Consider the following 12,878-nt stretch of genomic DNA (forward strand, 5'->3'; position numbering starts at 1 on the left):
GGAGATTTGGAGTACGCCAAAAGTATACATCATTCCCAAAAAGGGAATATAGGCTTACTCTCCTGGTGACGTGCTAAAGGCTGGTTTATGAAACAACACGTCTGTCAATATACTTTTCCCAAAGAAAGTGAGCGAGTGGTGAGAGCAACACCGCTTTGGAAATTGTGCAAGGATTTGTATGCAAGTATTATGCCACTCCATGTGACGTAAGTTTGACAGTATTGACTAATACAGCCGAGAAACTAATCAGCAACAACAACAAGACTTTTGGTTGTATAGAGATTGTCATAACCTCTTGTAGTAAGATCCTAAGACAATGATTACCAGTTTAAGCATTGACAAATCATATTATACTTTTCATTACATAATTCATTTGTTGTGAATTATATATCACTGTTTGTTGTGTATATTTACGAACTTGGAAGAGGTGAATTTGGCCTTGGACCTTTCCTACCCGTAACATTAGGGAGAAATTGGTTTACTTGAAATAACCGACAGCAACTAAATAAGAATCTAAAATGGTATTTGATAGATGTGTAACACTTGTAAAATGTTGAACATCTGCAACATAGAAATAGTTTGAATAAATTGACAGATCAGATTATATAACACATGTGTTACAAGAAAAAATAATATTCTACATGATAAACGATCCTCCTAAAATTCAAAGATGTCTCACCAATTTGTCGAGCTCTTTTCTTGCATATATACTGTTTCGCTTCCATAGACGCACAGGAGACATCGTGCCAATGATTAGTTGAATGCAGACTGGTAAGCTTTATAACTGAACAACCTTCCAATAAATCGCCATCTGGTTGCGGTCTTAGCAAATCCGTGTATCTTAACAGAAGAACATAGCATATACTATTTTACATGTAACTATTTAACAAACGATATTGCTACTGATTTACCAACGACCATCTATCTAGTTTGCCTTAGTATTTCCGGAATAGAAATGAAAATTACGGTATAAAATCTAGAAAACAGGAAAGATAATGCAGTATATGCGGGCGATGGCATACCTTCGTGGAACTGACCAATCAGAGTAGCTCATTGGAGTAGCATCTACCCATCGGTAAACCCCTTCAGTTACGATATCATTCAATCCTATAGCAAAGGTAATGGCAGGTTAATAATGGTATAGCTTTAAAATAAAGATTATGCTTATTTTACAATGTATTTGATGGACATTACGAGGCAGAAGGCACTTTTAACACGTGAATCAGTGGTTTTAAGTATATCAAATTACTAAAGTTGTAATGAAGGCAAATGAGAAAACACTACAAAATCGTCCGGTTTTTTACTTTTGTTATTGACTTGTTCGTTGTCATGTTACTTCGGTAATGATATATTAGTTCTATTTTCCAAGTTATTAAAAGATTTATACGAGTGGATATTCATAAAAAAATATAGTACACTCTACTTGCATTACCAATGTAAGTTTTGAGATCGCCAGTAAACCATTCAGACGTTAACTTGTATTGTAGAAAGTTCATTTCTTTATAATCTTTGATACTCGTCAGGTGGCCGTCTAGACTGTGACACATGTTTTCTGCCTCCGTCCAACGCAAGCTTTCATTTCCTACATGGAAACTATAGCAAAATCCACTGTACATTACCCATCCTTTGGGACATTCATACTCTGAAACAAAAATTGAGAGATTTTACAATCAGAAAGTAATAATATGAATTAGATTCCACAGCGTTACCGACTTAGAGGTAGCTCGAGCCACAAAAGCTTTAATTGTCAAGGATGAACGCTATTAATTAGGTGTCAAAAGATTTATTTGTATTCAAAATCTATGCTTTTCAAATGGTTTACGACTATTTACCATCGCTTGAATGTGCCACAAATTTTGAAGTAAATTTTCTTGCATGGTACTGTGCTTGGAATCCGATTCCTTCATTGGTATCATCTGTGTCAAAGGTTATAGTCATTTCATTGAAACTGGCAAGAACGTCAAAAGTAGGACGGTTTGTATTACAAAATATCCCTAGTAACTCGTTATCATCTGTAGATCCACCATCATATACACGTACACCATCATCTATACAAAGTTCCATTGACGGGATGTCAAAATCGTGAAAGGTTAAACTTATATAAGTGGCTGGCTCTGTTTGAATATGCCATTTACATCGACTGTTTGGATTGTATTTGTATGGAAAGTTAACTGATGTGATGATAGCGTGACTTATCCAACAATGCTGTATTCCAGAACATGTGTATGACCCCAACCCACATCCTCCAACGTCTGAAAATACAAACAAAATACATTTTCATCAAAGTTTAGTCAAGGAGTGCTAAAGTTTTAATAGTCAAGTAGTGCTACACTGAACATATTAGTTTAGTAATTTCTTATCTTAGTATATATAAAGAGCCTCACCAGATGTTTCATAGGCGGCAACAAATCCTGACGACATAACATCTAATCCTGTTTTATAAACAACTACTAACTGTGATGTGGCCGAGAGAAAAAATGGCGGCGGAGTGCCGCAAATCCGTCTTTCACTTTCTGCTATGTCCTGGCCTTGTTCTTGTAAGAGCACGTAGTCACTGCATTCATCAGTGAAATCATCTCGTAAAACGTGAAAATCTTTAAATTCTAGACGGATGAAACGTCCACTGGCAACTGTGATCGTCCATTGGCAAGCACTAAATGGCGGTAATTGAGATGGATAGTCTTTTGTAGAGAAGAAGCCCGACGGATTTGTCAGAATGCCTGTTACCCCACAACTTGAATCACATTCCTCTACCAAACAATCTGAAACACAATATGATTCAAAGGAGTAAAACGGTTGTTCTGAGCAAATTTATAATAACGATTGCCAGTCTTTCGAAAGGGGCATATAAGCCCCAGCCACATACGCCACAAATCATAGATCAGGACCGTGTCTATCTAATGTAGGCATAGTACGCAAATTAGGAATATGAATATGAAAATACATGTATAGTTACAGCACGACTTACTGTTTCGGACTATGGCCTGGCTCTGGTATCCACCACCACACAAAAAACAGTGTTTCGTTGATGTGTTGTTGCACTAGTTTTGAATATGTATCAGAGTACATTGTATATTACCAAATAAATAGAAACTTGTAAAATAAGAAATAGAAACTTGTAAAATATTGAGCGAAATTGCAATTGCATTTTCCAATATAAGCTAATATACTTACCAATTGTTTCATATTCTGCCACGAATCCTAACTCGTCTGGCATATCGGCGCTCAATTCTCCAATCATTAATCTAATGGTAACATTGTTTGATCGTGTAATCACCTCCAAGCCGGATCTTGTACCACAGTATGATCCTCTAAGTACCTCGCCGTCTTCATTTAGGAAGTCATATATGTCTAGATGATCCAGACAACGAGAGGCATACATATTTTGTTGTCGTAAATCTAGTTTGGAGAATGTAAACCTATGTGCAACAAAAGACAAAATAATAATTTCACAATACTATTTTGATGCAGCTCGTGACGTAACGATATAAACAATGTCGCTAATTTTATAAGATGATTATAATGATGATGATGATGATGATGATGATGATGATGATGATGATGATGATGATGATGATGATGATGATGATGATGATATCTAAATGATGAGGTACATAATTTTACGTATGAGAACATTGATACCATTATGCCTTTAATTCCGATTCGTAGCAAATATTTAAACTGTTCATTGCCGTGATATTGATTATCACAGATTGGTAACATTCTGCTTCTGGATGATGATCCGTTCACCTTATTTTGTAAATGCAATTGCTCATCTTGAATTTCCATACCTTATAAAGAGAGGATACTGCACTTGAATAATGATTTCACACGTTGACCCTGAATGATACCATGGCGCATAGCTGAGACTTTGTAAATATCCATGAGTTTCTGTGATGCTCACGATGGTCTGATTTGCTTCCCAAAGTGTCGGACAATTTATATTAGCTGATGCTGCAGAAACAACAAAATACCAGCATTGAGTCTTTCCAGCATTAGTGAAGACAGCAAAATATTGTTGTGTACATTTTAACAGTGCTCTTTTTTCTCACATACAGCCGGAAACTAATATTTGAACAAAGATACTTGGTCCAATTAATCACGAATTCAAAAAAGAACAAAATTAATATAATGCGGCTGAAAGAAAGGAGGGAAGAATTTCAACTCACTCGCGCTCAAGAATCGATTCATAGCATATGGAAGATATGGATATAGACTCGAGATCTGTACTTATATCTAGCATAGTAACAGAGGCTGCTGAAGAAATAGCACCACAAGAAAGTACAGAACAAGGAAACAAAAAACCAAGGAAGATATTGAGATTGAGGAGCTAGATATGAAACGAAAGATACTCAGAGAAATCATAGACAAAACTACTACTCAGAAAGTAGAACAAGGAAACTGTGAAGGCAGTACGAAAGAAGAGGCGTCAGAGAAATAGAAGAAAACAAGAGAACAATTTGAGCCCATCTTAGAAAGTGGCAAAAGACCAACACAGATCTCCAAAAGGAACAGTAAGAAAGCTAGAATCAGCCAGATGAAAAACCAAAATGGTATTCCTACATCTAGTAGAGAAGAAATACTCAACATCTTTGCAGAGTTCTACCAAAGACCTATATAGGTCTCATTCTAAACCAAAGCAAACCACATTTCTTGTCTCCAGATCAAACAAACATACCAATACCAAATGTAACTGTTAAAGAAGTAGAGACAGCAGTAAAACAAATGAAAGACAACAAAGCACCTGGCACTGATGGTATATCCAGTGACGTGTATAAAAGAGGAGGTACAGAAATTAACACTCAATTAACGAGACTTTACAAATAAATATTGACAGAAGAGAAGATACCAGCAGTCTGGGAGGAACCTAAGCTTACACTTCTTCATACAGTCATGTCATAAGAAAGGAGATAAAAAGGATATCAGAAACTACCGGCCAATTAGTCTGCTATCACATACATATAAAATTATCACACGAATCATCCCAGAACAACTGATCATCTGCATGCTTGCTGTGAACCAACTGATTAAAAAAGTATCGGCTGAGCTTTGTAAAGACTACATACGTGACATAGATTACGAATAAGCCTTTGATACGGTGGAACATAGTGACTTATTTGCAACGCAACCGCTACAATCTACCTAAGTAAGGGAGAACGGCAAGGGGACACAATCTCTCCAAAAATCTTTTCAATCTCTGCCATGGAACATATTTTCAAACGACTAGAAAGAGGTATTGACATCGACTGAGAATGGTTAACCGACCTGAGGTTTGCAGATGACATTGCCCTTACATCACAATCAGTTAAAGACTTGGAAGTTCAGCTTAATAGTTTGAATACTGAGAGCAAGAAACTTGGACTGAAAATATAAAGCAAACGAAATACATGACCTAACTTTGACACTAGAGAGTCCGTTGAAATTGACTATGAACTGATAGAGAAAGTAGATAGTTACAAGACTAGTGTCTGGGCAAGACAGTAAGATGGAATATAACACAAGAGAGGAAGTCTTACTGCGAATCAGAGGCCGGCTGATGTTGTGTTGGTAGGTACAAAGACATCATTTGCGATATAAATCTACCACTAATGACATTAAGGAGGAGTATGTACAATCAATGTGTGTTACCTACCATGACATTACTGCTGAAACCTGGTCGACAACTAAAGATCTGAAACAAAAACTCATCACGACACAGCGAGCCATGGAAAGCCGCATGCTAAACATATCTTTACGAGATAGAGTCAGAACAGTGACAAAAGAAGTAAAACAGGATGCAAAGGATTGGTAAAGCGAAATGGGGAAGGGCAGGACATGTGGCAAGCTGGCAAGAAAAAACGACAATAGATGGACAAAATGAGTCACCAAGTAGCAACCAAAAACGGGAAAGATGGCGAGATAGAGGCAGCATTTAGACAAGGGGTGCGCAAGACTGACAGAAATGGAAGATTCTTGAAGAGGGCTTCATACTACAGAGGATGAAACAGCCTAGGTGAGGTGCGATGAGGTGAGATGGTCTAAAATTGTTTGTGAGAATACGTTACATATAAAGTACAAATTACACCTTATCAGGTATGCCAACATGATGTAAAGAACAAGACAAGGACAAAAAGGATCAAAAATAAAGCAGCATGCAAACAATAGAGAAATGTACAATAACTGTTATAGTAGAATAGACAGCGTCTGTCTACTAACAAAATTTGTAAAGAGTTGTAATCTTACCCCTGACACACATGAATGGAAGGTATGTGGCACAATCTATGGGCTGCAATGTGAAGGTTCCATTGTAATAATTAAGTGCAGTGCATTCATTGTCTTCGTTAGGATCATCACGTAACCTAGATCGTCCTGGTGACATTATCTGACCACTGCGTACATCCTTCATAAAATCAATACTCCATCCTGGAATCCAGAGTGTTACGTTGCTTGCAATCGAGTCGCTCTACATGTAGGAAAAAACAATAATTATTAAAGATCAACAAAATACAGAACTCAAGTAATACACGGGTTATAAAAATGCAAAAGAAAAACCCAAAACAGGTCAGTAGGGTAGTGATGAACGCTTCTACAAGAACGGCCGCTTTTGTAACTTTATAAGCTTTGAAGTATTTCGAACTGTACGTCATCAAAGCCACGCGCCAACAAAAATGCTCAAAATATGCGCAGTAGCGTGACCTTGTTTCAGGATAAAAAAAAATTGATTAAGATGCGCCAATGAAATAGACAAACAATAGGTACTCTCAAATTGAAATCAAACCTGAAGTAGCATGACCAACAGGTCGGTATAATTTCGAGGTGTCATCATATTAGGTTCTTCACTGCAATGTATATGAGACTGTGTTTGATTGAATTCATCTGTAGTAATATAGACACACGCTGCATCTTTACGAAACCAGGTGGACGGTGATCCAATGGTCTGCTCGGAATTGTCACAAAAATCTGTACAAAGAAGGAAATGCAACACATGTATGTAAAAATTAATAAAACAAATTAAACTTGACTGGTGAATTGTTCTGATGGGGATATTATACATCAGATTGTTTTGAATTTGTCATACTGCTGAATATCGATTCGTTTTTGTTAAATTCATGTATTTTAACATGTATTCTCTGGAACCGGCGAAATGGGGTCAACGCTTTAGAGACAGAGGGCGTCATATCAATCATTTAACGGTGATGCAGCATGATAAGTGGGTGATCGAAGGCGGCATACCGGATTAGTTAACGGTGTCGTACCGTGCGGTTAATACCCTGTTCGCTAATTCATGTATAACGTAAAGCTAAGAAACAGATTCATCGATATTTAGCATTTTGCCAAGCCGTAACGTTATGAATTGAAGTGATTTACATGTATCCTATATTTTAATCAGACTTGCCACCTGCATGTATGAACTAATTTTTAACGACCCGATGCTATTATCTAAAAACAATCTGCCTGTCACTGCTATACTGCATGAGGAGAGATATCAGAATTACGTAGTCAAGAGCATCTCTGTACCGAATCAGAAGTGTTCATAGTACCAGAGAAGCTTTCTTACATCTTCTCTGATAGTACCCTTGCTAGATGATGTTCACTCGAGAGGACCCTCACAATTATAGTGACCAATATGAAAGATGTATCTTACCAACACAATGGCCAGGCTGGTTTTGATCTAATCTGTATCCCGGTGGGCACTCACAATAATAGCTGCCAGGAGTATTGTGACATGTATGTGAGCACTGATGGTGATCAGTGAGGCACTCATCCAAATCTGAAGCAAAGAAATAATGAATTCATCGTAAGGGTCCTATAAATAATTCAAACGTTTGATTTGTCTTGCTTTTATATTATTTTGTCTTTTTTAGCTCGTTAAGGTTATTAATTATTCTAAACTGTTGTGATTTGGTAGTTCACAGCATCTTACGAATGGTAGTGAGCTTTGGCAAAAACTGCATTGCTCAATTCATAGCGAGCGTGTAGAAGAATTAAAATATCACAGATATACTTTTATAGGTGCTGCGGTTCTTGAGTTACGTTGTAAAGAGGGCTGAAACAACAACACTTTTGTAAAACGTACATAACTCATTAACAACAATAAATTAAGCAAGTTTGCAAAGTATATGATTTGTAGAATGCACTTTTCAAGGTGTTAATGTTCAATAATATATTGATCTAGATAATGAAAATCGATTTTTAGGTTGCTTCGACCAACAATACCTCGTCTACCTCAATTCCATCATTACTTATATTCAGATTTTGTTATATATATGGGCTGTCAGGCCTGGTACGCAATGATTGAACTATAGGGTGCACAACTTATAAGTTCCCCCTAATGCTTTTTAAAATAAATCGAAAATTATTTAACGAAATGTAAAATTGTAAAAGGTTATGAGTAACCTTATTTGTTTTGCAAATCTGGGCCAATTTGTAGTGTCACACATCGTTGCGTTTGGTCACAATGGTTCATTATGTAAAAAAGAGGGAGTTTTAAAAGTTGCACCTGAGTCCATAAGAGTCAATTGTCAAACAATACAGTATGTTAGGCCTGTCCATGTGTTTGTAATGGAAATAAAACTTGTATAAGTATGTATAACCAAATAAATCGGGTAAAAGGTTATGGAATATGGAGGAGAGGCCATTAAACTCAAGTGAGCTTTCAGCTTGGCCCCACCTCTAAATTGGAAAAAAATATTGTACAGATGCAGATGCAACTTTTAACGCTGTTTAAAACTGCCTCTTTTTTACATAATGAGCCATTGTGACTGAACGCAATGACGTGTGACGCTGAAATTTGGTCCACATGTGTAAAACAAATAAGGCTACCCATATCTTTTTACTGGTTTGCATTTCGTCAAATATTTTTCGATTTATTTTAAAAAGTAGTTGTGGACCCTATAATAGTATTTGTTGCAATTCTGTTGAAAAGAAAGGTATTTTACTTACCAAGAAAAGTTTTACTTACCAATTTGGCACGTACTGGCTCGCTGTACTTTAACCTCATCACATTGATATTCCCGCCAAAGCATTGAATCTTCATAGTCCATCGACACACAATAATCTGCAGATAAATCGATCACTTCCGGTGGCCACCGGAAATTACTGTAGGTCAAAGGTGTACCATCATGCCACATAAATTCACTATTCCCAACAGAAGCATTGTACACCAATCCAATGATATATTGATGTCTGTATTCCAGCTTTAATGTACTCATGCTTTCCTTGATATAATCTTGAGTTGTTGCTGAATTGATAATGGCCAATTTACTTCCCTCTCCAAAGATTGTATGACACGCAGTTTCTGTGTTGCTATCCACAGTTCCATAGCAATATCCTTCGTGTTGAACACTATGGCCAAGACCGCACACGATCCCAGTACCTTCAAAGTACAAGAGTTACCGACTTCAATTGCAATTTTATTATGTTATACCTAACAAAAACTAATAATTATTAATCAACCAAAAATAAAACAAGAAGAAGTCCTTATCAGTAAGCTGAGCTTTCAATAATAAACTTAGGCCTATATGGTGTGTAGGGGGTAGGGTGGGTGTGTGGTGTGGTGTGGTGTGGGTGGGTGAGGTTTGTGGGGAGAGGATGAGTCTTGTGTGTCTAGAAAAAGAGAGAGAAAAAGAAAGAGATGGTGTGATATGGTAATTTGTGTGATCATTAAAGTACACGTTCCATTTGACGGCGTTGCCTTACACTAAACATCTAACAAATGGTCAGTCTATATGTGTTGGTATCTTTATATAAAATATATACCCTTGATTTTGGCAAATTGAGCAACTGTGCATGGACGCTGGTGTATTGTACGTTGGTGTAGGGGGTGGGTGTGGAGGTGGGATGTACGTAGGGGTGTATGTGTGATGTGCGATAGAACTGTTGATATTACCTTTTAGTGGACAGCCTACAAGTTCTACCCTTAAACAAGCGGTTACGTTGTGCCAACTACGAGGACTTATTCGTATTTTGCTAGTGATGATTGGACGATCTAAGTATTGGCGAACTTCTGTTGTTAAGTCGGTATTTCCCTCAAACACCTAATATTAAAAACAAAAACCAGAAAATAATCAACAAACTTACTTCGACATAAACATAGACTTAAACATTTGATTAGGCACGTTCGGTCTAAGTTTGCCAATGCCTTATTCCAATCTGTAAGCCATAAATCGTTTATCACATTAGAATATATAAACTAAGGTTTACAGTTTGGTTACTATACCTTTATAGTGCCATCTAATTCCCTATATGATAGCCATTCATTACTGCCATCCTTCATACTAGCATAATGTATCCTATATGTTGTAACCCAATGATATCGCCAATTATCACCATCTCCCTGCGTAATGATGCCTGTAATAGTATGCAGATTTTTCAAATCTATCTGAAGCCATTCTTCTTGACCGAGCTCTTGTCGCGGGCCCCAACAAGATTTTCGATTGCTGACGTCACTTTCGAAATGAAGACGGCCGTTTTGAGGAGGCATAGTGTTGAAGTTACTCGATGCTGACATTTGTTCGTCGGTAATTTCTCCCGATTCCATTCCGAGACGACGTGCACACGCTGAAAAGAAAGATATAGACTTACATCAACCCACAGTTATAGCATTACAAAAACGGTCCTCTTGCCTCTTCTCTTGCTCTTTCTTGATCCAGATCCTGTATTAAAGTGATTGACTCTTTTGGTAAATCCCATAAGCCTTTACGACGATGGACCGCATCGATGCTCACTGTTCGCCAACGATGTACGCTTTGGCGTCACGTATAATAGGGGTCCAACCCTCAAGGTCAATTGGCATACATACTAAACTCCTCAACAAAGGTTAGGAAAGGTTTTTAAGCATCTATACCTCAGATTGTTTGTAACATGTTCATATCGTGTTGCATACCAATAAACAGCTAACATGGCCAATGTATTCCCCTTTACAATGACACCACTTTTTAAATAATCACCCTTTTCACGGCTGAGTACACGTCTTGTGAATGTGGTGGGGTCTCAAACAGAATGTGTCAAATTGACCATTATTCTGTGCAGCAAGCTGCAATCCCATAATCTTCGCAATCTGGGACCTACTGCAATCCTCCAAGATGACAACGCTCGCTCCCACAGAGCCAGGGTAATCAACGACTGCCTACAGAATATAACGGAATGGCCTGTCATCAGCATATACCTCAACCAGATTGAACACTCGTGGGACCAGCTTGTTGTTAATGCCAGAGTAGCCAATGGAACCACATTACATGACCTGCGACGAATCATGGTTGAAGAATGAAATGCCATCCCACAGCAACGTATGTCCAGGCTGGTGAGCAGCATGAGGAGGTACCTGACTGTTGTGGCTGAGTATGGTTTTCCACCCGCTATTGAGGTCAGTGACCAGTGTTGTTCAAGCACAGGATAGTGGTCAATTTGGCACATTCTGTTTGAGACCCCACATGACGTGTACTCAGCCGTGAAAAAGGTGATTTTTCAAATGTGGTGTCATTGTAAAGAAAGATGAATAGATTAGATGTCCATTGATATGCAACACGATCATGACGATATGAACATGTCAGAAATAATTTGAAATATAGATGCTTGAAAAACTTTCCAAACTTGTGTTGAGGAGTTTGTTACGCGAATACCAAGGAAATCAGTGATTTCGGCGAAAACTATGAGGTAACCAACACTTACATTTGAAAACGCATCCTATGAATTCAAAACGCATACATATTCCATTATGCCATGTAACAGGTTGCAATCTCAACAAACGAACTTTAATCGCAGAGTGAAATGAATTTCGTATCACAGACTCGCGGTTTTTATTGGCATCAAAGACCTGTAGTCAATAAATGGGGAAGAAATATTGAAATATTGTTACTTAACTGTACAACATTAAAATAGACTTACACGGCTTATCGTAGAAATGTAACCTTCTAGTTACAAGTAAAAGGTGTGTTGCGTCTGGCAGCTCTAGTCTACCGTATATCATTGAGACCTCAGAACAAACATTTTAATTCAAGTGTACATATCCATAATTTTAGAAAGTAGTTGGTAGTATAATACAATGGTTTAAGTCAGATAATATACACGAGAAAGTATTGATTCCTAGATATGAATCCCCTCCGTTAGCGCCTCGTGGATTCGTTTCTACGAATCAGCAGTTTCTCGTGTATTCTACTTAAAGCCATATTATAACATTTGCTGAGGAGGACGCCCTCACTGATTTTTTAAAATTCATTTTTTACACGATTATATTGTACTTTATTAAACCAATATACCCTGCAAAAATCAAGACTCTAGGTGCTGTAGTTTTGGATGGAACCGGCGTTTTATTATTACAATGGAATTATTAGTCGAACGCATACACGATGTTCATAACACACAGTACGTACACGGCGTGCGGGACGGTGATCTACACAACAAAGGGTCGTACCATAACATGACCGAAGGAGTGGTACGTATTGTCGACATATGCGCTGGTAGTAAATTCCAATTTTCTTTGCTTTGCCGTAGTTGTTCGGCTCAAAAATAAAAGGGGATATATCTAACAGTAACAACTAACATTTTATGGCAACGAAATGCTAATCTATTTTGTATGAAAATGTTATAATATGGCTTTAACTGAATGAGTCCTCGTTCCGATGCGAGGTAGGTTACGCTTCAGAACAAAACACTTATTATGCAATGTACTCATTACCTTTATAAGGCCTTCCTGATTCTGGTATGGTGTAGTGACATCTTCTTCATCAAGTGCATCGTTAGCATAGGACAGAGTGAAAGATGTTACCCAATAATCAACGTTACTGCAACCCTGTGTTGCCACCGTGTGAATTGAATACTGTACTTCCAAGTCAACCTTTATGGCAAAATGAATGAAGAAAAACAACCGTGTAAAACAAAGTAATATTTCTGGCTGTTTC

The 12,878-nt window shown here is 37.6% G+C and overlaps 1 protein-coding gene across 1 annotated transcript in view; it reads right to left on the bottom strand.

Annotated features, from left to right (window-relative positions):
• Positions 1–12,878, bottom strand: part of LOC140147554 (uncharacterized) — a 46,767-nt gene that overhangs the window by 15,002 nt on the left and 18,887 nt on the right. Inside the window, exons 12-26 of the mRNA XM_072169335.1 lie at positions 12,656–12,814; positions 11,650–11,794; positions 10,199–10,539; positions 9,869–10,016; positions 8,942–9,355; positions 7,625–7,750; positions 6,758–6,939; positions 6,223–6,442; positions 3,792–3,954; positions 3,175–3,419; positions 2,385–2,762; positions 1,833–2,252; positions 1,433–1,642; positions 1,023–1,107; positions 680–840 (exon numbers count right to left, since the gene is read on the bottom strand). Of these exons, the coding sequence (XP_072025436.1) occupies positions 680–840; positions 1,023–1,107; positions 1,433–1,642; positions 1,833–2,252; positions 2,385–2,762; positions 3,175–3,419; positions 3,792–3,954; positions 6,223–6,442; positions 6,758–6,939; positions 7,625–7,750; positions 8,942–9,355; positions 9,869–10,016; positions 10,199–10,539; positions 11,650–11,794; positions 12,656–12,814 (3,397 nt within the window). The remainder of the gene's footprint in view (positions 1–679; positions 841–1,022; positions 1,108–1,432; positions 1,643–1,832; positions 2,253–2,384; positions 2,763–3,174; positions 3,420–3,791; positions 3,955–6,222; positions 6,443–6,757; positions 6,940–7,624; positions 7,751–8,941; positions 9,356–9,868; positions 10,017–10,198; positions 10,540–11,649; positions 11,795–12,655; positions 12,815–12,878) is intronic.

The sequence above is a fragment of the Amphiura filiformis genome, chromosome 3, assembly GCF_039555335.1.
Source record: "Amphiura filiformis chromosome 3, Afil_fr2py, whole genome shotgun sequence".
Classification (NCBI taxonomy): Eukaryota; Metazoa; Echinodermata; class Ophiuroidea; order Amphilepidida; family Amphiuridae; genus Amphiura; species Amphiura filiformis.